At 35.1% G+C, this 26,045-nt stretch overlaps 1 protein-coding gene and 1 pseudogene across 1 annotated transcript; both read left to right on the top strand.

Annotated features, from left to right (window-relative positions):
• The first annotated feature begins 4,908 nt into the window (after positions 1 to 4,908).
• Positions 4,909 to 7,261, top strand: LOC114721641 (putative leucine-rich repeat receptor-like protein kinase At2g19210). Its single transcript, XM_028907500.1, has 3 exons — positions 4,909 to 5,505; positions 5,669 to 5,721; positions 6,763 to 7,261. The coding sequence occupies exons 1-3, from the start codon at positions 4,909 to 4,911 to the stop codon at positions 7,259 to 7,261; spliced, it is 1,149 nt and encodes a 382-aa protein (XP_028763333.1).
• A 942-nt stretch (positions 7,262 to 8,203) lies between these two features.
• On the top strand, positions 8,204 to 10,337 carry LOC114721640 (heat shock 70 kDa protein-like; annotated as a pseudogene).
• The last annotated feature ends 15,708 nt before the right edge of the window (positions 10,338 to 26,045 follow it).

Genomic DNA, 26,045 nt, shown 5'->3' with positions numbered 1-26,045 from the left:
GCCACTGTTTCTAAATTTTTTCCAGCATCAAGCTTCAACCAAAACATTATTTTTATTCCTCATTATATATATATATATATATTCACCCTCTACGCCCTTCCTTCAAAAATTCCAGATTGCCCTATCAATCAGGTATATGTAATTAATACCATGAGATTTAGTTTCATCCCTCAAATCATAACATCAACGTTGCTGAGACAAACATCAGACATATACACACATATCATGCCTTAATTAGTTCCCAATCTCAACATTTTCCTTCGCTTATGAAAATTCTAGATTTTGGCATTTCTTTTCCATTTTAACTCCAACAAAATCTGTTCACTATAATTCAGAACATGGAGCCAAAACCGAAAGAATATATATAAAGAGCCCAACTCGTTCTCCCCATGCTTCGGTCTCAAATGGCTTTGTTCTCTCTCTCTCTCTCTCTATATATATATATAGAGCTGATACTTTCAGCGTTCAAGTGCTCCTTGACCAGTAAAATCGAACAGCATCCTTCCCTCCTTAAGTCTGACATTTTTCTTATTCAGAGCACACCCCCTCCGCCCTCAATAATTACATAGAGCATATAAAATCAACATATTATAATCATACAACCAGAAAATAATCAGTTATATTTAGTCTCGTTCATCATCTATTACCCAAACCAGAAGTCATTTCCGTAAATCCTCAAACCCCTGTTTCATAAACTATAACCAGAGCCATCAATCGAAAAAAACAAGTGTAGAAATCCCAACTACAAGCTTCATCCTAACCAGTAAGTGCAATTTCTATAGTTTGGCTCTCACCCTCTTTATTTTCTCCCTCAAAACCAGATTTCATCTTCATCACCACCTTGCAACACATGACTAAATAACCGAAAACAAAGATGGAAGAAGATTCAAGAGACTCACCTTGCTTGATTTGCACCTTGATACAAATCGATTCCCTCCTCTTCTTGCCTTTGCTCTTCTTGCTCTCTCTCGAAGTCTCTCAACTCTTTCTCTCTGTTTTCCCTTCGAATGGCAGAGCAAAATGAGAAGGGAGGAGGTGTTAGGGCGCATTAGATGGATGAGGGATGTGAAATGTCCATTTTGCCCTTTGGTCCTCATTTTGCTTTCAATTTGGTCCTTCTCTACATTTTTTTTTTTGGAATAATCAAATAACTCTAGAAATCACACACGGATATCTATATGAATTTTCTTCTTCCATTAGCTTCTTTAGTCCATAAAATAATTTTCCTAAAAATCTCAGCTCAAAAATTAGCCTCTAACTATTTTTCTTGAATATTCCAAGAAAATAGGTCCTAAATTCTTGAAATTAACTTTATAATTATTCAGACCATATTTTAAGGGTCTTAATCTCAATAATTTCTCTAAAAATTTCTCCTTCATTATGCTTTACTCAAATCCATAAAATTTGGGATATTACAAATGTGGTCTTTTCAGTGAACTTTAAAATTCTAATTTGGTCATGTGTGCTCAAAGAAATTTCTATTATTTAAGTGGACAAGTGAGGATTTCAATATCCAAGTGTCATATTTATGTTTTTTTTTTCCCGTTATTTTTTTGTCCATCACCGTAAGTATTAAAAAATGAGTAATACCGCTCTAACCGTAACCTTTTTAATGGTAAGGGCAATATTTGTTCTCTTCTTCCAACACTTCTATGATGATATTGAACTAATTTTTTTTTTGGGGAAAATTAATCTTCTTCTTCAACTTACTTATAATTTAATCTCTAAATTATGATTCGGTAGGATTCAACCCCTAAAAACTTTTAACTCGCGCTATGACTCTGTCTCTTCTTTTTTTTTTTCACTTTTTATATTATTATTTTTCTTTGATTTATGAGTCATCAATATGGTAAAAATAGCTTTTAAGTTAGCTCCACTTGGAATTTCTTTTATTTAAAATTTAAAGAAAAGAAGCAGGGATAGAAGTGGATGGATGTTGTAAAGACGAAAAGAAGAGGTGACTACCTCATCTGCTTTACAGGCCTTGCTTCAGAGCACCACCACGGTCAAAATCACCTCTCAACATAGAGTGAAGATTATAGTAGAGAGACTGAGTTGTAGACAAGCTAAAAATTTAGAAACAGAATCACACTAAGTCATAATTAAAGGATTTTTTTTTAAAATACTCACAGCTCATTCACAAATACTTTTAAAATAAAAATAATCCTTAACCCATAATTTTGTTATATAAACTTCATATTATATATTGATATAATAATATTGAATAGTGAAAATTTTCTAAATGAAATTGATTGTATTGTTACCAAAGAATTTTTATTCATAATATGTTGACGAACATTATTGATTTTGTCCACATTAAATTGCGTGTCTTCTTAAATAAAGTTTTCAATTTTAATATCCATAGACTTAACAATAAATGTATTTCGATTTGAAGAAATAAAATTATCAAGCTCATTGAATCATTCTTAGCTCACCCGAATAAATTCTAATAATTTAGGTCACCAACCAATTCATACCAAGCTTTTCCGGGACTGAAAAAAAAAAAAAAAAAGATTTTTTTTTCACCGAAAAAAAGCAAAATTTTTACAATAGATCTCTTATCGACAACATTCATAATACAATTTGCAAGTTATATAGATTTTTTTGATAAGAAGTTACATAGATGTTAATATTGCTATTGCGTGCTGGATCATGCACCAAACAAATTGTAAGTACAGAATTTCAAATCACGAACAAATTTAAAAAGTCAAAATGTCTTGAACCCAACCCGACAACAGCCCTACATTTTTGAGACATTAACAGCCCGAAACACTTTTGAAAGTTCATCCGTCAACCAAAAATATTTAATGGTATAATTTTATCTCTCAAATACTGTCTTGATTTTTAATATAAAGCCTAATTAACTAATTTAAGAAAATTAAAAAAACTGAAAAATTACTTTATTATAATATATGTAACATGATTTCTTTAAAATATTTATGTGTATAATTAGATTATACTGCTTTCAATTTTAAATATAAGACTTAGTCTGTAGTGTAATTTACACAAACTACAAAAAAAATTGAAATTTTAAGAAAAAAAGTTGAAAAGAATATTTTTCACCTATATAATTAGCCCAGGTTCTTTTGCAAGGAGTGGCAAACTTCTAAGCTGCCCAGTTCATTTCTGATATCTCTTCCTCTCTTTCCTACAAACTCCAGAAGATGAAAATCACATCGCTGTGGATGCTCTCTTTGCATGTGTTTGTTTCGCTCATCACTGTCATAGCCACTCAGCAAAGGTCGTTGCAGACGGTGGTGATAATTCAGGTATGATGGCTTGCCTTCCAATTTCTAATTTTTCTTCTCCAACGAAGTGCTATTCAAAATAATTAGTGGATACTCCTGGTCTTTATTGTAAGACGCCTTCAAGTAAATCACTTATGTTAAGAAAAGTTAGTTATATGATTCAAGTTGTTCAAAAGCAACCCAATATTTCATTTATATATGCCTCTATTGATTAAAAGAATATTGGAAACATCATTTCCACAATTAACTGGGGCTTGTTTTGTGTGTGTGTGTGTGTGTGTGTGTGTATTTATTAAAAAGGCTGAGAGATAATAATATCCAAGAAAATAGGAAAATTATGACTTTTGATCCCTAAACTTCTCAATTATCGATTCAATCCTTAAATGTTTACTGTAACTTGGAACAACTTAGTTTCCATATTTCTTGACTCAAAAACAATTTAGTTCCTATAATTTCTTAACTAAATTACAAGGACCGAATTATAATGAATCAGAGCCTAAGAGTTTAATCGATAATTGAAAAAATTGTAAATATCATATGTGGATTTTGAAATTTGATCTGATTTTGGTTTTACTCCTTAAAATTTGAAACCAATTATTTTGGTCATTGAAACCTCATCTCAGATACGACCAAAAGCTTTATTCTGGGGACCAAAAGTATTTAGGCGGACCAAAATGCCTAAATAGTTTCAAATTACTAGTTTCAAATTTGAAGGATTAAAAACCAATTGAGGAAAACTTTGAGCAACTAATTAAAGATGATACTAACCCCTCAAAGACTAAAGTTATACTACCTTTGGCCCTTTTTATAAGATCCTATTAATTAAATTATACTGTTTAAGAAAATAGTTAAAATAAGTTAAAAGTAATAAATATGTAAAAATTAAACTTTTTTTTCCAATATATCGATCAAATAAGAAAGAGAAATAGTAACTAGGAGATAAAAGATGAAAGAGCATTGAAAATTAATTAGGGACAAAATTGTTAAAAACATATTTAATGTCCAAACAATCACTAATAAGATCTTATAAGAAGGATCAAACCAATTCAAATTTTGGAATCCAGAGGGTGTATTTTCTCTCGAAAGTATTATAACAAAACATATATTATACTCTCTGCCCTAAATATAAGTTATATTTTGAAGGCTTTTCTTTTGTCTTAAATATAAAATCTCCTCTCTTTTTTTTTTTCATTTTATCTTTCTCATAGCACCCCTATTTATTACAATATTACTAATTTATCTCTAATGGCAATGATGCTTCTGAAAAAGAAATGTCACAAATTTCCTACATATTAATGACAAACAATTACCTATTTTTATATTCCATGAATTGGTTAAAGGGACCTTAGATCTAAGACAAGAAGAAATGGAACCCAATAGAAGTTTCATTTTTTAAAAAAAGTTACATGTTAATACAATCTTTGATCTTTTAAATTTGCAGTCATTTTGGTTTTGGTCCTTTAAACGCAAAATGGTTCGGGTTTTTATTATATTATAAGAAGTGATGTTTTAGATGAAAAGAAGTTTGAGGAAACAGAACCTATGATTTGAAATTTAAGGGATTAAAACTAAAATGAAAGTAAATTTGAGGGACAAAAAATCATATTAAGCCTAATTAATAAGTAGGGATGAGAAGTTGTGTCTATGTGTGAATGGATTCATGGGAGCAGGTTTCAAAAGCATAGATTGCGGAGCAAGCAAAGATTATTTGGATGAAGTGACATGGATTTGGTACCGGACAGATGAGGGCTTCAGTGAAAGCGGAACCAATCACGGACTGGCCCCCAACATTAGCTTCAACAATTATGCTCCAACCATAAACCGGCACCTAATGACCGTGAGAAGTTTTGTGGAGGGAGAAAGAAACTGTTACACTCCAGTGTTCGACCTTTACCTGGGGGTCAATTGGACTACGGTTCGAACATTCCTTAATGGTCCCCATCTCTTTCCAACTGAGATAATAATGCAGCATGATGGCACTAGAGAGATGGTTCAAGTGTGTTTGGTGAACACAGAACAAGGGACACCTTTCATCAACGCTTTGCTATTGGGGCCATTGAACAGCTCTCCCTATCCAGCTCCGCTTCTCCTTATTATGGATTTCACTTTTCCTGTGAGAATGGACTTGGGCTCTGGCCTCATGCCCACTAATACCAGCTATGCTCTTCCGAACTTTGCCCTTACTTTCCCTTTCTCTTCCCGATTTTTCGTCTTGATTCTCATGCTAATAACTCAAGATTTTGTAATTAATCTATTGGTATTTTAAAAACTCCAACTTCTTTTGTGTGTGTGTGTTGCTGTGGCGCTACATCTCAGTGATTGAAGAACCGAACCGGACTAGATGGTTAGACCGTCTAATCCAGACTTGCTGACAGCCTAATTTGAAACAAAAAACTGTTTTCATGCTTGAGTTGGATTAGGCTAGAGCTGAGCCGCTATTGAGCCTGGAGTCGGAAAAAAACCGAGAACAAGAGTATTTTTAGAAAACCGGATGAGTTTTTGGCATCATGGAAAATGCTGAAAAAAGTTCAATAAAAACCTATAAAAGAACAACTGACCCTCTCTCTCAATGTTCATTATATTTTTAGTCAATTTGTAGTTATATGGTGTTATTTTATTGAAAAGTTCATATGCTATGACATTACTATCCTAATAATTAGATTTGTTATGAAATAATTTCTTTCATATATTATATTGTATTTATATAATTAACTTTTATTAAATTTTTTTAATTGTTGCATCACCGGTTTGACCGGAAATATGCTTTAATAGTGGTTAAAAAGTTGTGTTTGTAGCTGTTTTTAGCTGCTAATATTTTTTTTAATGATTTCTCATGCTGCTCGGGTTTATCTTTGACTCCAGATATGAGTTTTGCACAAAAGGGCACCAGATCCTGCAATCTATTCCCTAAAACATTCTATTACTACTTTTGGTCCTTAATATAAAAGCTAGATAACTAATTTGGGAAGATTAAAAAAATAGTTAAGTTGCTTATTAGTCACAAATGTGTGTTGGTCTCGTTAAAATATCCTCTTCAATTATATGTATCGGATGGTTGGAATTCTCTCAGTAGGAATCCCTTACAATCAATAGAGATATTTTAAAAAAATATAAAAAATAAAGTGGATTAAAGTCTTATATTTAAAACCAAATTTAACCCCTAACTACCAGAGATAGTATTATATATCTTGAGCCCTTTGATCCCTGTGACATTCTTGGAAAATTTGACTCATCTAGCATCGCAGTCTTCTAAACTTAGTCTAGCTTGAGTTTTTAGGTTCAAAATTTGGGATATAACAAATACCAAAAAGAAAAAAAATTTATACTAAATGTTAATGAATATATAGTTTCTTTCACAAGACATTCCGAATAACAAACAATGTTGTATTATTTTTAAGTTTTTATTTTTTTTAATTTTAAGTAAATTTCTATGTATTTTGATAAATTAGATGTCTTGAACTATTAAAAAAAGGGGATTAATAAATAATTTGCCTAGCTATTTTTGAAAATATAGGTACGAAGACGATGTGTACGATCGCCTATGGTGGAACAATGATAATACCGATTGGGATCTCTTAAAAACAAGAGAAGAAGCAAAGGTAGAGGATTCCCTTTATGAACTGCCGCGGGAAGTATTGCGCACCGCATCACAACCCCAGAATCATTCCACTCTCTTAACTGCAAATTTCAGTTATTGGAGATATGGTGATGTATCCGCCCAATATTATATGTTCCTTCGCTTTGCTGAAATTGAAAAGCTTCCTGCTGGCCACAAGAGGATCATTAATGTCACTTTTGATGATGATGAAAACTCCCTCTCTCATGAACTTACACTTCGATACTTGAAGCCTATTACCCTAATTTCCAACAAGATCACCAAAGGTCATATAAACTCCACTATCAAAGCAGCAACTAATTCATATGCTCCTCCTATCCTAAATGCTTTTGAAATTTATAAAGTGACTGAAGAACGAACTGTTAGTTATTTTAGGGTCACTTTAAAAGTTAACTGAATTAATGCAGTACAGTGCATGATCTGGATCGTATTCATTTTAGGGAGCCTCTAAAAAGATCCTAAGTAACTAAGCATGCAAAAGCTAAAGAATTAACTTAGAAAGGGGTTGATTTTTTTTTTTTAACTAACTAAATGGCAAAATTTAAAAGGATGCAAAATGAGTAAGTAATTTTTAGATTTTTAGTTTATAAAATGGATATGAATGAAATAAACAAAGAGAATTAACAAGTGATAACAAATGGAAAAGCAATCCTCTAACACAGTGATTTAGGTTATTATTACTTTAATTAATTTAGGAGTTAACTAGATTTAAAAGACTCCAAGGGCCACCCCCGGACACAGTTTAATTGGAATAATCAATACCAAGCCACTTTGCATATTAATTACCTACAATTAAACTGTTTTAGTACAATTAACTAAAGAGAATCAAAGGAAAGAAATTAATATTTTTAGTCTAGTAACTAAGCCACCTTGAATTATCACTGAATATTCATAATAATTTCAAAACATAGTCTAACCAAGTAAAGAAATTAAAGTTAATCACAGCATAATGTCAAATGCTAATCAAAGATTCTAACAACTACAACCAATCTTAATACAAATATAAATCATCACAACACATTCAAATATTATAAAATTCATTCTAAGACTTAAGGAATCACAAATACAATAAAAGAAGTAAAGATTGGAAGAGTTGAAACTCCCATTTGAAACTCTAAGTTCAAGCCATAAACACTGTGCTAGTGAATTGAAGGATTTAGTTAAGGCTCTGCATCATAGGCTCCACCGTATGCTTCAATAATCACAGCTATAGCAGAACAGTGAAGGAGTCGATGAGAAAATCAGAGAGCTGTGGCTTCTACTAATCTCTCGAATTTTCTTCCCCGTTTTCTTTCTTCCTATATATTTTCTTCCCTCCAATTCTCCTGCACCAATCACAACTGATTCCAAGAAGTTTGTGTCTATCCCCAGTCACAAACGCCTTACATACCGTCGACTTCAATCCTCGTATTTTCTTCTCTTTTCATAATCTTCAAATTCTATCGTCCTTTCGTCTGAGGATAGCTTTGTTGCATCAATGGTGGCCAAGACAGAAGGAAAGACTGTTGGCATTGACCTCGGCACCACCTACAGCTGCGTGGGTGTTCGGCAGAACGACCGTGTTGAGATCATAGCTAATGATCAAGGTAACAGAACCACTCCTTCTTAAGTTGCTTTCACTGATACATAGCGTCTCATTGGGGACGCTGCCAACAACCAAGTGGCCATGAACCCACAGAACACCGTTTCTGACGCGAAGCGACTCATCGGCCGACGATTCTCCGACCCTTCCGTTCAAAGTGACATGAAGCACTGGCCGTTTAAGGTTGTCTCTGGTCCCGGTGATAAGCCTATGATCGTGGTTCAATACAAAGGAGAGGAGAAACAGTTTGCCGCTGAAGAGATTTCTTCAATGGTGTCGACGAAAATGAAGAAAGTCGCAGAGGCATATTTGGGTCAAACGGTGAAGAACGCTGTGGTACCGTTCCTGCATATTTCAATGATTCTCAGAGACAGGCTACGAAGGACGCCAGTGCTATTGCAGGGCTTAATGTGATGAGAATCATCAATGACCCACCGCTGCAGCCATGCTTACGGTTTGGATAAGAAGGCGTCAAGGTCTGGAGAACAGAATGTTCTTATCTTCGACCTCGGAGGGGGAACTTTTGATGTTTCATTGCTCACAATTGAAGAGGGAATCTTCGAGGTGAAGGCTACTGCTGGTGATACTCACTTAGGAGGTGAGGACTTTGATAATAGGCTTGTGAATCACTTCGTGCAGGAGTTCAAGAGGAAGCACAAGAAAGATATCAGCACCAATGCAAGAGCTCTGAGAAGACTGAGGACTGCTTGTGAGAGGGCAAAGAGGACTCTGTCTTCAACGGCCCAGACGACAATTGAGATTGATTCACTCTACGAAGGTATTGATTTCTGCTCTACAATTATCAGAGCGAGGTTTGAAGAACTGAATATGGACTTGTTTAGAAAATGCATGGAGCCTGTGGAGAAATGTCTTGGGGACTCTAAAATTGACAAGAGCAGAGTTCATGAGGTTGTTCTCGTTCGTGGATCTACAAGGATTCCAAAAGTGCAGCAGCTTCTGCAGGATTTCTTCAATGGCAAAGAGCTATGCAAGAGCATAAACCCAGACGAAGCTGTGGCTTATGGAGCTGCCGTGCAAGCTGCAATTCTGACTGGTGAAGGGAATGAGAAGATTCAAGGCTTGCTTCTACTTGATGTCACTCCTCTGAGCCTTGGCATTGAAACTGCAGGAGGTGTGATGACGGTGTTGATCCCGAGAAACACAACAATTCCCACAAAGAAGGAGCAAATTTTCTCTACATACTCTGACAATCAGCCTGGAGTGCTAATTCAGGTGTATGAGGGAGAGAGGGCAAGAACTAAGGACAACAACTTGCTTGGAAAATTTGAGCTCGGATCCCTCCAGCACCAAGAGGAGTTCCTCAAATCAATGTGTTTTGACATTGATGCAAATGGCATATTGAATGTGTCCGCAGAGGATAAAACGGCAGGAGTGAAGAACAAGATTACTATCACCAACGACAAAGGAAGACTGAGCAAAGAAAATTGAGAGAATGGTACAGGAGGCAGAGAAGTATAAGGCCCAGGATGAGGAAGTGAAGAAGAAGGTGGAGGCTAAGAACTCCCTGGAGAACTACGCCTACAACATGAGGAACACTATCAAGGATGAGAAATTTGCAGGGAAGTTGGATCCAGCAGATAAGCAAAAGATTGAGAAGGCAATTGATGAAACTATTGAGTGGCTTGACGGGAACCAATTAGCCGAGGTGGATGAATTTGAGGACAAATTGAAAGAATTGGAAGGGTTGTGCAACCCAATAATGGCTAAGATGTATCAGGGTTCTGGTGGCAATGTGCCCATGGACGGTGGTGCAAGCATGCCTAACGGTGGCTACAGCAAATCATCATCTGGTGGTGCTGGAGCTGGGCCAAAGATTGAAGAAGTTGATGAGTTTTCAACAAAGGCTGTCCTTTGTTCTCTGTCTTGCTAAATTGAGTTTGTGATGTGAGCTTGTAGTGTCCTGTGCTGTGTATTCAGAATGGTCCTGAAAATAGTCATATCAGTTGTACACTTTGTATTTTGAGTTTTTCAATGAAAAATTTAATATTTCATCTCCTCTTTCAATTTTCCTCAGAGAAGCAGTTATTATCTGTAGTAGCTGACACATTTGTTAGGTGATGGTATATTGCCTCTGTTAAATATCCCACCTTCAAATTTGCTGCTGAGTCCCAAATTGCACAGGGTGTGTTTTAGGATCCTCCTGCTCACCAACCACCTCACTGTGAGAGAACAGAAAGGAGAATTTTTATTTTACTGTGTCAAACGGCTTCATGTATGCACGATGTAGCTAGCAAGCTCGGGAATTTGTGTTAACTGTTTCACTTTTGTTTCGTTTTTGCAACTCTTAAGTAACAAGCCAGCGTGAGGGCACGAAATTGTGGACTTTATCATACTTGTTCCCTTCATAACACCTGAAGATTTTGATTGATGTACAGGAGAAGGCCGTCCTGTCTGGTAATTCTGTTCTTTTTGTGTGAGCTACTGAGCTTAAATGTCTTGTGGTGTCAAGTACAGAAAGATCATGGTAGAGTATCAGATTTAAACCCTGTATTGTTAGTGGAATGAGCAGTTTAAGCATTTCATCTCCAGTTATTTTAAAAAAAAAAAATCAGACTATGTAGAGCTTCATAACGCTGGTATTCTCTTTTTAAGACTTGGAAAATCTCGTTGCTATAGGTATTTTCTTTGTTAATAGCTGAGTATTATAAACAAACCATGTCAACCATGCTCACATTGCGCTGCAGATTCATTAGACAATGGTCATTGTATCTCTGTAATTTTAATTAAATTTCCAATAATATCAATATCCGATCCAAGGCAAGGGGTGCTAAAGAAAACGAAAGAGAAGAAAATGAGTTTAAGAACAGGGTTTGCTTGGTAATTGGGATCATTTACTCCCCAATTTGTTGGCTCCTCTGCTTTCTAGGTGAAGCCAAATTTGCTTCCGGGATATGCACTATGATTTGCCCGGGGAATAGCTACCGAACTTTTATGTTGGACTTTCAGGTTTAATACAAATTTTCTTTAATGTTTGAGGAACTGTTTCATCTATATGATTTTTTGTAGAAAATAGGCACGTTGTGTTTCCTCCCGCATGTTTGGATTAGCTTATGATTTAGTGGTTTTGTGGGACCTAATGCCCAGGTCCACCTTTGGGCTCTGACTTTTTGTTTTCCAAAACCTTTGGGGCTTTGATTTTGAATCTTGATAGCGCCTCATGTGGGTTTTTATTTTTTGGCTCCTAGTGCCTGGAAACCATCCACTTGTAACTTTCAGAATAGTTTTTTTTAATGAAAATTAGGATAAATGCCCCGTTATAAAATAATTGACAAATGATTCATAAGATATTCAGATATTGGATTACACAAATTAGAAGTTAAGTTGTTAAAAAAAACATATGACTAATTTGCATTTAGGAAAAGGAATTGTACTTAAAGAAAATTCAGTTGCACAAATAAGATATGTCACACAAGAAAAGATAATTGCATACAAGTGAACATGGATTTGGCCAAAAAAAAAAAAATACAAGTGAACATGGATTTACACATGAGAGAAATTAAGTTGCACCCAAGGAGTTTAAGTGGCAGAGTCCGTATGAATTATTTGCCAAATAGTTTTTCTCAATTTTTCTCTCTTTTTTTGAGTCCGCGTTAGCTGCCGAGCAGATCGGCGGGGACTTGAAGCTCATCTCCAAAAACGACGACGTTTGGATTTTAGTGATCCAATCGTGGCATTTTCTTCTTTCACCTCCTCAGTCCCCCTTCCCTCCGCTCCTTCCTCATATCCTCACCCCCGCGTTTAGACCTGTCGAGATGGGATTCAATTCCTTGCAATCGCAACTTCCATCATCGAACAAGGTGGCTCATTTCGCAAAATCATATGGTAATATCTCTAGTAAAAGCGAACGGGTCAAACGTTTCCGTTTATTATCAATGGGGAGGTGAAAGTTTAACTTCATCAACACAGTCAGACAGGGAACCATAACTTCTCGGATTCTGGATTTTCGCTTCTTGTTATTACTCTGTTTTTTTATGGCTTTTTAAGAACAGAGAATGAAATGATGATGAGAGAGACAGCTTCTATATCCAAAAGGATAGAACATAATTATACCTCTGCCGCCATCGCTTCCTGTAACGAAAGACGAAGTTGAAGATGGTTGCGACAATGTTCGATGATGAAAGTTGCGATTGCAAGGAATTGAATCTGACCTCTTTGGGTCTGAAGTCTGAACGCGGGGGCTGAAAATATGAGGAAGGAGCAAAGAAAGGAGGAGGAGCTTCAAGTGCTCATAGATCACGGTGGCCGACATGGCCGCCGTGTAATATACTTTCACTGCAAGAAAAACGGGAGCGGCTTCTCTCCACTACCTTCCCGTTCGCTGCCTGTCCGCTGCCTTCAACGCAGTGCCGTTTAGCTGGGTGAAAAAAGAGTAATGAGATGTGATGGTCTGACACTCGCATAAATGGGAGAGGCGGAAAAATATAATAAATAATTAAATATATTTACTCAATTTTTAATTAGGTTTTTCCATCTTTTATAAGATTTTTATAGTTTTTCTCAATGTAGCCATTAGTTTATATGGTCATAATAAGCTAAATAAGAAATTAAGGGATATATAAGTTTGCATATTATACTCTCTCCCTTCTTTTTATAAGATCTTAAAATTTAAATTGGTTTTTTTTGGGTCAAAAAATGTAAATCGATTTGTTTTTTTTTTTATAAGACTACTGTTTAAGGTCCTTGAATGTTAAATATTTTTTAATCAATTTTTCCTGTGAAAAATTAGATTAAAAAAAACAATTTATTATGTTAAGTTATTCAATCACATGTAGTCATGTATTCTATTTTAAAAATTTTAATGTTTAATAATTTTAATTTAAAATTTATATTTTAAAAAATAAAATACATGACCGTATGAGTAAATGAATTAATGATTATACTAGGAAAAACTAAATGAATCTAATAAAAGATAGAAAACCCTCATTAAAAATTAGGTGAAATTATAAACAAATGGCAAAATTAATATTCTAAGATTTAATTTGTTTAATTGTAAAATCTAATTGATTTAATTATAAAATGGGATTAGAATAATTTACAAATATAATATTAGATTTGTAATGAAAAACTAAATTGTTGTTAAATTAATTATTCTAAGATTTAATTATTTTAATGTAAAATATAATTAATTTATTATTATCAAAGGGATTGAATAATTTACGAATATTAAATAGATTTGCAATAAAAAACTAAATTTTTTGTTGATAACAACAATCATATATTCAGACAAAAAAACACAACAATAATATACTTAATTATATTATATTGTTGAGGCTCAACGAATGTGTAATATATTTGATAGCTTTGTGGCCATGCCTCTCCCATTTATGCTGGTGTCAGACCATAACATCCATTATCCCTTTTTCACCCAGCTAGACGGCACTGCGTTGAAGGCAGCGGACGGGAAGGTAGCAGAGAGAAGCCGCTCCCAAGAAAAACCTGAGAGATCTGATCTTTGACTCTCCTCAAAACCAGAGTTCATCATTCTGCCAAATTGATCGCAAATCCCACCAATTATAAAATCGTAAGTTCTTTTTCTATTTTTTTTGGGTAAAAGTGAAAGCAGAATTTAAACTTGCAAACTTGTAAGTTATGAACCAATTCTTATTATGTTAGATCATTTATAATCTATATATATATTAAATAAAAATCAGAGTCAAGCTGAGCCATTTTCACTCTCATTGTGGCTTCTCACTCAATTTACTGTTCTTGAACAGTATCAGCTTATCAATAGTACCCAGCTCATCATTTGGGCTGCGTGCGCTTTTTTTTTTTTTTTAATTTTTGTGTGTAATGAAGTGATGGAGTGAATGTGTCTTCTTATATGTCATGTTTTTTTAGTAGCTAAGAGTGTGTCAGATCCTTTACAGTTCACACCTACCACATGGCCTGCACATTTCAATTTTTTTCTCTCAAAATTCAAAGCTCAATGCCTCAATCTCTCTTTCCTTTCCCCCTCATTTTTTCCTCTCTTTACCAAACCCAACATTAGAGAGTGGGAGAAAATTTTTCTACAGGCTTCATTCAGTTCTCCTCTGCTCAAGTCACTACTCCCCCCATAGTCGCCGATGTGCGGGCGAGCCTTAGTCCTCTCGCTTGGGATGCTGTAGTTGCCAGATCCTTTCCTACTTCCCCTATTGGGATCAGTATCTGTGGGTTTTGGAAGATTCTGTCGTAGTATCTCCTCCTTTTCTCTTCCTTCTTCCCCCTCACACAAGTGCGTACTGGGTGTGTCGTTTCTGTGCCATAATCACCAAGGTCTTCTTCTTCCTCCTCTATTCTGTATATTTGCTATGCTGTGGTTGTGGGCGAAGCTTCAACCTTCTCATTCCCTTTGTTCTTCCTTTTAGTTGCATATGCGTGCAACTCCCTCCCTTTGATTTCTTCTCCTTTCAGCTGCAACCTTTCAAATTTCTAAACCGCCTTCATGTTCTCTGTCTTCTCCATCTTCTTCTGTGAATAGCTTGCATGGTGCCAATTTCAGAGGTACTGCAAATTGGGGAGCTACACATTGTGAGTGTTTTACACACAATCTATTATTTTTCTTAGTAAGGTGGGCTCCTTACACCTTGACAGACATGGTCTATTTTTTTTTGTAGGTGGAAGTTCCAAAACTCCGATGATAGTAAATGTCTGTCCAAATGTTAAAAATTTGTGTAAGATATGATCATCTCTCAATTTCTCCACCATAACTCGAAATTTTGTATTAAGCCTAGGAAATCGAGATACAATTAAGAAGTGCAGAGATATTGTAAGTTCTTTTGTGACTTGCTTCCTTCTGTGCAAATGATTTCATGCTATACTTTTATGCCTAGATTATAGATATGAGTACTTTCATCGGCCAATGCTTGAAATGTATGTATTTGCATCTATCTATCTTGAAGGTTTAACAATAAGATTACCGTCATCACTTCAGATTTTGTGGAAAGTAGTTTAGTATACTATCTCCAGTTCAAAATAAATGTATGTATTTGCATCTATCTACCTTGAAGGTTTAACAATAAGATTACCGTCATCACTTTTGATTTTGTGGAAAGTAGTTTAGTATACTATCTCCAGTTCAAAATAATTGTTGATTTTAAATTATGCACAAGGATTAAGAAATTTAATATAGCCTAGAGTGCAATAATATCTAATACTATTTGACTAAAACACTTAATTTTCTATTTTGTATTTGACTTTTTCTCCATTGATTTATTAATGAAGGATAAAATGGACATAGTAATTAATACTTTATTGAAACTTTAAAGAGACAAATCGTTTTGAAACAACACATGAGCTTCAAATTAGCAATCATTTTGAAACAGAGGAAGTGATAACTTATTAACCAATTGAGTCTTGGAAATGGTGCGAGGAAAGAATTCTGGTTTGGCTTCTATCTAGGCTTGCTACTTAATCAAATTTATATGAGGAGGAAAAGTGTAATTTAAGGCCTACTTGGAGTTCATTATATTCCCCCATTGTATACACGCTCAGTAAGTGTGAGTGGGAGGCTTGTAAAAAGTGTAAAAAGTGTTTTATAGCAAGAGAAGGAAGCTTGGAAGGACTTTGAGGCCATGAAGGGTGTGAGTAAGCTGGTGTGTGTTGTTTAGTATGCTCTTGTGAAGAGTGTTCAAGGTAAATGGGTTACTAGATGAACTTTAACGTGCTGTAATGAGATTATGATTCAAAGATGTTCAATTAGGGTAATGTCTTAGAATCATGATTGAATAAAATGTTCTTTTTTGTTTTTTGTTTTACAGGATGTTCATCCCTCATGAACTATACAAATGCTACAAGGGTTTTTTGGAATCCAATTTTTTATGAAGTCCACCATATGAGGAGGGAGCCGCTGAAGGAAACTGGGAGGAATTGAGTTGTTTAGGATGTACAGAGGTGTAGTTTGAAATTAGAATGTGTGGGCTATGTATTTAGGATGGGATGTGGCCTTTATTGCCTGTACTAAGTATGTAATCACACCTCTTTTGTTGGTAGGGTTTGAATGCCGGTCATGTATATATCCACGTGTGATTATAATTTTGTGGTTTAATATGTACTTGGTCTGTGCCACATTCGTATGTTTAATATGTATTTAGCATGTAAATATGTATGGTTTGAAGTAATGAATACTTTTTAATATGTACTTCATTTTGTGTTAGTAAATGTTCTTTATCTTCATAATCAGAATGACTACTATTGATTAAATATATTAATTCGATGCTTTAAGTTTATGATTCATAAGTTTACACAGCTTAGAGCTAATGAAAAATAGCATGGATATATGTTGCTTTACATGAAAAGATAAACTATTAATGTAACAATTTAATTTAATAGTGTATTTAGAGATTATACATTTATAAAAGTGAATCAGAAAATATTTTTGTCATGGTTTAACAGCTAAAGTAGTAGTCCTGGTTTAATTAGTTACCAGATACCATGTTCAAGTAAAAAGATACATTGTGAAACTTGAATGTTTAGATATTAAGTATGGTTGTGCGAATTGTCTTTTTCATTGGCAGAAGGAAGTCCTGGCCTCCAACTATCTTTTTGGACTTTTTCAAAGTCAATGTAGGTACAGAGAAGAAGTTGCTCAATGGCGTGTTTTGTTTGTTAAAGTACTTGCTTGAATTGTTTGATTTGAATTTTGCAGCATGCGTGTGTGAACTGTAGATGTGTGTCTTATTGATATATTATATGCTGGTAGTTGACTTTTACTGTTTTAACATGGCTGTCAAGTTGTTGCATGTGAATTCTACTGATGGAAGTTAGTATCATTTTGTTGATTCTGAAAGCTGCAGCGAAAGTGACATGGGTGTGAAATGTGGGAGTACGAAAATACAGATTTGCACTTTTTGGTTGCCAGATAAATTATTGAAATAAAGCATATGTGTATCCAGGTAAAGAGATCAGCATTTTTATGTAAAGTTAATTTTGGGTAGCTTCAGTTCACATATGTTTGCGTCTGTTGGGAAAAAATATTTAGTTTAGTTTATGAAGATCCCGACATGGGTGTGAGATGTGGGGATACTAACATATAGATATGGACCTTTTGGTTGTAGGGCACATTAAGGAATACATCACACAAGATGAATTAGTCCGTGGAATCAGCTTTTTCATGTAAAGGTAGTTTTAGAAGCTTCAGTACGCATCAGAGTGTATATGTTGGAAAAGTTGAAGGCTGCACCAGTAAAGTAAAAAAGTTCACCTACATTTCATTTTTTGTGTTTAATTCATCCTTCTTCGTTTTTCATGTAAACTTAGTTTTGGATTCTTCAATGCATAGGTGAATGTGTACGAGAAAACAAATACTACCTCCCGTCCTTAATATAAGACCCCATTTGACTTTTTGTTTAGTCCTAATTATAAGACCCCAATCCATTTTTTCTTTCATATTTATGCTTTTTTTTTTCAAGATAGTCCTTCTAATAATGATAGTTCTAGCCAATATACTTAATTAGTAAGGATATTTTAGGAATGACCACTTATTTATTACAAATAACTAACTTAACTTACTTTCTTAATCTCCTCAAATAAGTCAACTGGGTCTTATAATTAGGACCAGAGGTAGTATTAAGTTTACTTTATGCGGTTTATAGATGGTTGTCAAACGTGGGTTGAATATACTTAATCTATTGAAAATGTTGCTGCCGCGTGAAAGTCAAAGGTCACATCTACAATACATATTACTATATTGATTGAAGTCTAATACGTGGGTATGAGACGTGGGGGAAAACTAAGTTCAACCGTCTCAGTCATGGGAAATACAAAGTTAACTTATACTAAATATTTTGCTTATAAAAAGAAAGAAGCAGAAGTAAAATAAACTAGTATTTAATTAGATATGAAAACTATTATTTATCCCATCTCACTATGTAGAGAACCATATATAAGTTTATTTAAGCTTAATCCAATAATTAGGGACAGTAGTCTTTGAACATAATTGAACTTTTATTCATTAATAGTTTATATTTAATTTTGTGTTTTTTGAGCCCGGAATACATTCGAGAGCTGTCAAGGAATGGAGTACACCATGGATGGTAGACTGACAAATTATGCGTGCATTCAGTTAGTTTTTGATCATGATTGTGTTTCAATGTGAAGGATCTTAAGTAACATATCATCTTTCCATTGCCTAATGACGCATGGCTCTGAAAATGTTAAGGTATGTTAAGATATGTCAGGATTATGAGGACCTGCAACACGTTTACTTTGGTTTTGCAGTATTGCACTGATAGCAATTTTTTCTGGCTTTTCTTGATCGTTCTGGGAATGATAAGACGTGATAATGCACTGTTTTGGATGCAGGCAGTCTTAAAAATCATGAAATACTTCTTGAATCTGTTTACTCAATCTATCTAATTATGATTTGTGAATTGATACGTGGTGTTTTTCAACTGTTCATTGTAGCATTGACATCTAGATTTTAGTTCAGATATCGATAGTATTTTAAGATTTTAGATTATTGACGTCCAGAAAAAAAATTACTGTGATCTAAAATTACCTATCTATTTAACGTGTGCGTATGCTGAAATAAAGTCATCCGTTGCATTTTGAAAAAAATAAGTCCACTCAAATTCTGATGGCAAACAAATGTTGTAATATTTAATGATTAATGAATAATATATTAATATATTAGTTTTCGTATTTAACTTGGGTTTCTTTTTCTTAATTTTTCCGTCATTCTTTTTTCTCTTAATGATGCTTAAATAAATGAGTCTCATTTTTTGATATGGATACCGCCATAATGGGCTTTGATTTCTGAAGAAATTACTCAATCCATCTAATTTATGTAGTTGTTATTGATTATGCAGTTTTGAATTTTTTTTTTCCCTGTTTGTTCAGTTCGAACTAATTCATTTTTAAATGCTTCATGATTTTACACATAAATTGGCGAGCATAAATTTATAAGGACGATGTATGATGGCACATGTAGTTCATACGTTTTGTTTTTTCAAATGAATTTAATTTCATCATGCATGGAAGATATTATTTTTGTTCAATTTAGTGTTGAATCCTATTTCAGTAAAAACTAATTTTCGAATTTAGATCAAATTAATTAATTACATTGATGATGGAGGAGTGGGGATTGATTTTTGCGGCAGCAATTAAATATCATGAAAGTCAATACTACCCGTGCATCGCACGGGGTAATTTGCTAGTTTATAATTGTATCAATGATAAATTGTTTGTGAGAAATTAATGTGTTCTTTAAAATCATAAAATGGGCTTGGTATACAGATTTAGCCCAATTATAAAATTTGTGAAGGGCTAGTGGGGAGCGCGCGGGGACCATGGCTTTAAGGGCAATTTGAAATAGAAAAATTCTTTTTATGAGAACGACATTATCAGATTAATCTATCTCTTCAATGTATTAAAAAATTTATTTACTACCTACCGTACTAAATATAGTATTTTATTTGTAATATAGTTTATATTATAAATTAAATCTTATATTTAAGACCAGAAGTAGTATATCATAATAAAATAAAGTTGATTATTAAGATTAAATTTCTTTATATTTTTTCCAATTGCATAGGATCGTGTTCGTGTGTATAAATTTAGTCAATTGTTCATAATTATGAAAACAATATAGTTTTACTTAAAATTAGTTAGGTATATTATTATACGATCTGTACATTACAAGTTTACAGTAACTAATTAATTTGTTGAAATTAGCTAGTCCATGACTTTTTTGCTGGGCTTAACTGCTTAATAAGCTTAGCGTTGATAATATTTTCAAAAATATTAGAACACTCCAAGAAACTATAGCCTCAGTGATGAGACATTGTTCTCCGTCCATTCCTTAGCTTAGGTATGTAAAACAGAACAAAAGAAAATAGAATTTGAGTACCTTTCTAAAACAGTTTTCTCGCTCGAGTGATGAAGTCTATCCTTACTAAGTACCTTAATAAAATTTTTCAATGAATTAGCTGAATCAAAATGAAGATGTCAACATGGTAGAAATGAATGAAACTTTATTATTCTAAGCGCATGTGTCATTATAAAAAATTAACACACAAATAAAAAATGCCAATAAATTACAACTTTGTATATTTTTTATCCTATTAATTTAGATTTTTTAATATTTATTGAGCTTAATTGATAATTATTTGATTTTATCAAATAATTTTAAGTTCTTAAGTTTTAATTTAATGCATAAATTTTCTTTTTAATATTTTGCGCATGTGGTATTTAAATTTATTATATTGATGCAGGTTTTTTGGGAGCTAATTTTGAAACCATCGATGGTTCAGGTCAAGAATTGATTTTGGAAACCCTGTGTTTGGTAAGGTGATTTTGGAACTTTTGTTATTTATGCATGCATTATAGGAGTTGAGAGAATATATGCACTGCCTCTAAAAACCAATTAATTGATGAAACTAACTTAATTTCATGCAAAATGACTATGAATTGGCTAATGGACAGACCATGGAATGTCTGAAAATCCGGATCTAAAAAATTAACATCTGTTAATGTCAGGAACTTAATCCCAGAATAGCTTCATTAATGAAAAATCAACTTTTCTCCTTTTTTTTGCCCCCATTTTTGATGACATTCTCGTGTCATCTCCGTGGAAGAGAACCATCAAAAGTGCAAAAACCATGTTTAACTTTTCACACTCGAAAATGTGGGTTTTGATTTGTAGATGGAAATCTTCTCAAATTAAAACTTGAGGCTTCGGTGGCCTGAGGAATATATAAGAAATCCATATTTGCGAGCCAATATCCTTGTTAAACGTTTGAGTAATGGTAAATATGATCAAGTCAAATAGCTTTCCAATCCAACAAATTAAAACATAACTTCAACAAAACGTACAAGTTAAAAAAAAAAAAAACTACTTTATATCACACATATAACAATATCCATTCTCACATTCAAACCAAAATAAAAAGAACAAATAAGATGTTGAACTATATATATATATATATATATATATATATATCTTTTCACACCATACACTATTGTATAGCAATCACCTAGCTGATAGGGCAGTGAGTTGACCAGAATGATTGATTGGATGGCTTTGTAAACCATTTGAATTGGCATGATCTATTTCCATAGCTAAACATTCTTTTAGTTCATGCAACACATAACTAATATCTAGCCTTTGGATGGACGGTAGGGCAATGCATGACATTGTTGTCTCAACAACTTTCCATGCAGAACCAACATTAAATTCACCTTTTAGTCTTGAATCAACAATGCTTTGGATATCCCCACATTCAATATTAGGACAGATCCAATCAACTATAAAACAATTACTCTCCAGTTCTCTTCTTATTGGAGGATGGCCTGTGATTGGTTGAAGAAGAATCATCCCAAAACTGTAGATGTCACTTTTTTTATTTAGGTTTCCAGATCTTTGAAATCTGTAATGCCAATAATCAGTTAGTCTATAATAGTTCTCTTTTGGTTTTTTTTAAGGATTAATATGCTCACGTTTATTACTAAATTTTGCAGCATTAAGTCTACTAAAATGAGTTTCGAGGAAAAACAATGGCATATTGTCTTCTAACAATCACTAACAAATAATTCTTCATTGATCAAATGCAATGACTTACTCAGGATCAGTGAAACCATGTGTACTGACAGGTCACGTTGATAGATGAGTATCTCCTTCACTTATAAATGCCTTAGATAGTCCAAAATCAGCAATCCTGGCAACCATGAACTTATTTAATAAGATATTGGATGGTTTTAAGTCTCTATGACTTATGGGAGTCTTATAACCATTATGAAGATATTCCACACCTGCAATCTCATCAAATTATCTAAGGCAAGGTAAATGTGATTTTAAGGAGAGAGACTATAGCTAATTCTTTAACCCTTTGCTGCACCTATAGCAATTTGAAGTCTCTCATTCCACTTTAAAACATTTGAGTTTTTCTCTGCAAAAGTGTCAATCAAATTAGATTGCCTTAAGAACCAAGACATACATATTATGACAAAGTATTGTAGCTGTAGAGATATTATAGGAGATATTATAAGATATGTAAATATCCTGTAATTATTATATAGGATACGATATGATATGATTCCATAGTAATGAGCCATTAATGCCTAGGCTCCTCTATTGTATATAAATACCCAATCGAAGTATCAATAAAATACACAATTTCCATTCAATTACATGGTACCAAAGCAGGTTTATTAGGTTAAAAAAAGGGTTTTTTTTTTTCCGATTCTTCAGCGTCCCTGCACTGTTCACAGAACTCCAGCCTCCCGTCCTCTACAGTGCACACGCGCCGGTCAATGGAGGTCGCAGGGTCTCGATCGGCCAACCACCAGAGTCTTGTCGCTGTCCGAGTAGCGCGTGGCCTTCATGTGCCGTCACCCTTCGTTGCTGCACTGTTCACGTGCCGTCACGTCACATCGTTTTCCGACGTCTTCTCTCGTTTTTCGGCGTCGTCGCTTTTGTTCTGACCCTTCCTTGCCACTTCTACTTCCTGGGTCCCATTGTTTAGAGCACTTTTGGCTTCCTGAGAAAGCGTTGGCGCTCTGGTTTGTGGAATTCTGATCTACTTTTTATTCTGTGGTCCCTAGTGTGATCTATTTGGCTGATTAGTGTTGCTGTGATAATTATTATCCTAATGGGTAATAACAAGTTTGTTGTCCCTGAGGTGCTTCCAGTGGTCACTAAGATTACTGAACACAAACTAACTTGAAAAAATTATCTGGATTAGAGTAAGACTATTCGTTTCGTATTTATTTTCGAAGCATTGAGAAGGAAGATCACTTGACTGACAATCCTCCTGATGAAAAGGATGCCTCTCGCAAGTCATGGTTAAGAGATGATGCACAGCTTTTGTTACAACTTCGTAACTCTATTGACAGTGAGATCATGCCTTCTATTACTCATTGTGAATTTGTTAAAGAACTAATAGATTATTTGGCACTCTTATACTCAGGAAAGAACAACATCTCTCATATTTACGAGGTCTGTAGGTCGTTCTATCGGTCTGAGATGCCAGTTGACCGTTCCCTCACAAACTTCTTTATGGATTTTAAAAGCACCTATGAAGAGCTCAATGTTCTTATGCCTATTTCTGATGACAGGAAAGTTAATGTGTCTCACCGCGAGTAGATGGCCACCATGAGTTTTCTGACCGCACTGCCATCTCAATATGCGGCTGCTTGATCGCAAATTTTGTCTGGAGCTGAAATCCCCTCTCTTGAAGAAGCTTTCTCACGTGTATTGAGAACTGAACAGAACCCTTCCTTAGCTCCCATTACACCTACTAGTGCATTACTCAGTCGAGGCTAGAATGACAATCGAGGGCTCCCTAATCGTAGTAGTCCGAAACCAGGAGGTGGTAATCAGGAGCCCAAGGAAGTGATATGTTACTACTGCAAGGAACCGGGACATACTAAACGCACATGTCATAAGCTGCAAAACAAACAACAACGACAGAGCTCTGCCCATGTGGCCACAACAGCTAATGACATGGTTACTATCTCAGCTATCGAGTATGCTCAATTTAAGTCTGCAAATCCCCCCGTGAGCGCTGCTAGTGCAACATGTAATGAGGCTACTGCCCTTGTCTCTTCTTCCTCCAAATGGATCATAGACTTTGGTGCTACTGATCACATGACAAGTAACCGTCATCTCTTCTCTAGCTATAATTCTTATGCCAACCCTTCTGCTATCACCATTGCAGATGGTTCCCACTCTCGTGTCCTTGGATCTGGCACTGTTAAACCTACTCCTTTTATTCATTTAAAATCTGTACTCAATGTCCCGAATCTTGCTTTTAACCTTTTGTCCCCTAGCAAGCTTACTCGCCAATTAAATTGGTGGGTCTCACTTTTTCCTAACCATTGCTTGATACAGGATCTTTTAACGAAGAAGATTATTGGTAGGGGCTATGAATCTGGCGGGCATTACTTCCTTGATGATCAGGGGTCTCGTGCGGTGGCTTGTACTGGTGGTGTCACTCCATTTGAAGCACATTGTCGTTTGGGTCATTTATCTTTATCTTCTTTAAAAAAGGTTTATCCTCAGTTTCAGCATTTGTCGTCTTTAGATTGTGAGTCGTGTCAGTTTGCTAAACATCATCGTCTACCGTTAGTGTCTAGAGTCAATAAACAGGCTTCGTCCCCTTTTGAGTTAGTGCACTCCGATATTTGGGGTCCGTGTCCAGTTGAGTCCAAAGGTGGTTTTAAATATTTGGTCACATTTGTTGATGATTATTCCCGTACTACTTGGTTATATTTAATGAAAAATCGTTCTGAGCTTTTCTCTCACTTTTGTACTTTTGTTGCCGAAATTAAAACTCAATTCAATATGCTTGTCCACACCTTGCGCAGTGATAATGCTAAAGAATATTTTTCTGAATCCTTTCACTCTTTTATGCTTCAACACGGCATTCTTCATCAATCTTCCTGTGTGGATACACCGGCTCAGAATGGTGTTGCCGAAAGAAAAAATCGTCACTTATTAGAAGTGGCTCGTGCACTTTTATTTCAAATGCAGGTTCCAAAACCATTCTAGGCAAATACGGTCTCCACAGCTTGCTTTCTTATTAATTGCATGTCCTCCTCTGTCCTTGATGGTAACATTCCCTACACCACTCTCTTTTCTTCCAAAGCTTTGTTCCCTATTGATCCTAAGATCTTTGGCTGTGTTTGTTTTGTTCGGGATGTGCATCCCACGATCTCCAAATTGGACCCCAAGTCTCTTAAATGTGTCTTTCTTGGCTACTCTCGGGTTCAAAAGGGTTATCGATGTTTTTCTCCTACTCTGAATCGTTATCTGGTTTCAGCCGATGTCACTTTTCAGGAATCTGTTGCCTACTTTGCATCTAATGCTTCCGCTTCACCTTCTCCACCGATGGAGGAGGATACCTTTCTGGTATATTCTGTTAGTCCAAGCTTACCACCAGCACCAGCTCCCGTATTGGCACCTGGTCAACCACCTTTGTCTCAGGTCTACACCAGACGTTTGAAGGAAACTACTCCTACTGTTGCGCCACATTCTACTCCACCATTATCTGCTTCGTCATCTGATCCTGCAGCAAGCATCATGCACCCTAAGCCTAACCCTGTTCCAGGTCTAGATACCGATCCCTCAATTGACTCTGAGACACCTCCTGATTCAGATCCAGATCCCTCTCTTGATTTGCCCATTGCCCTTCACAAAGGTAAACATACTTATGCCCATCCTATTTCTTCCTTTGTTTCGTATAACCACCTCCCCTCTGTTTATCGTGCCTTTGTTGCCTCTTTAGATACTATTTCCGTACCTAAGTCCCTTTATGAAGCCTTGTCCCACCCGGGTTGGCGTACTGTTATGGAAGAAGAGATGGCGGCCCTTCATTGTGCTGGCACATGGACCTTAGTAGATTTACCAGCAGGAAAGAAAGCTATTGGGTGTAAATAGGTGTTGACCCCCAAAGTTAAGGCGGATGGTACACTTGAATGCCTCAAGGCTCGCCTTGTCGCAAAAGGCTATGCTCAAAAGTATGGTATTGACTACTCTGAGACTTTTTCACCTGTGGCCAAGCTCTCTTCTGTTCGTCTGTTCATCTCCATAGCCGCTACCTATAGTTGGGATCTCCATCAATTAGATATCAAAAATGCATTCTTGAATGGTGATCTCCTT

The sequence above is a fragment of the Neltuma alba genome, unplaced genomic scaffold, assembly GCF_004799145.2.
Source record: "Neltuma alba isolate B1F8T4 unplaced genomic scaffold, ASM479914v2 tig00012051_pilon, whole genome shotgun sequence".
In the NCBI taxonomy this organism is placed as follows: domain Eukaryota; kingdom Viridiplantae; phylum Streptophyta; class Magnoliopsida; order Fabales; family Fabaceae; genus Neltuma; species Neltuma alba.
The sequence above is the reverse complement of the archived record's forward strand: the minus strand, read 5'-3'. Positions and strand labels throughout refer to the sequence as shown.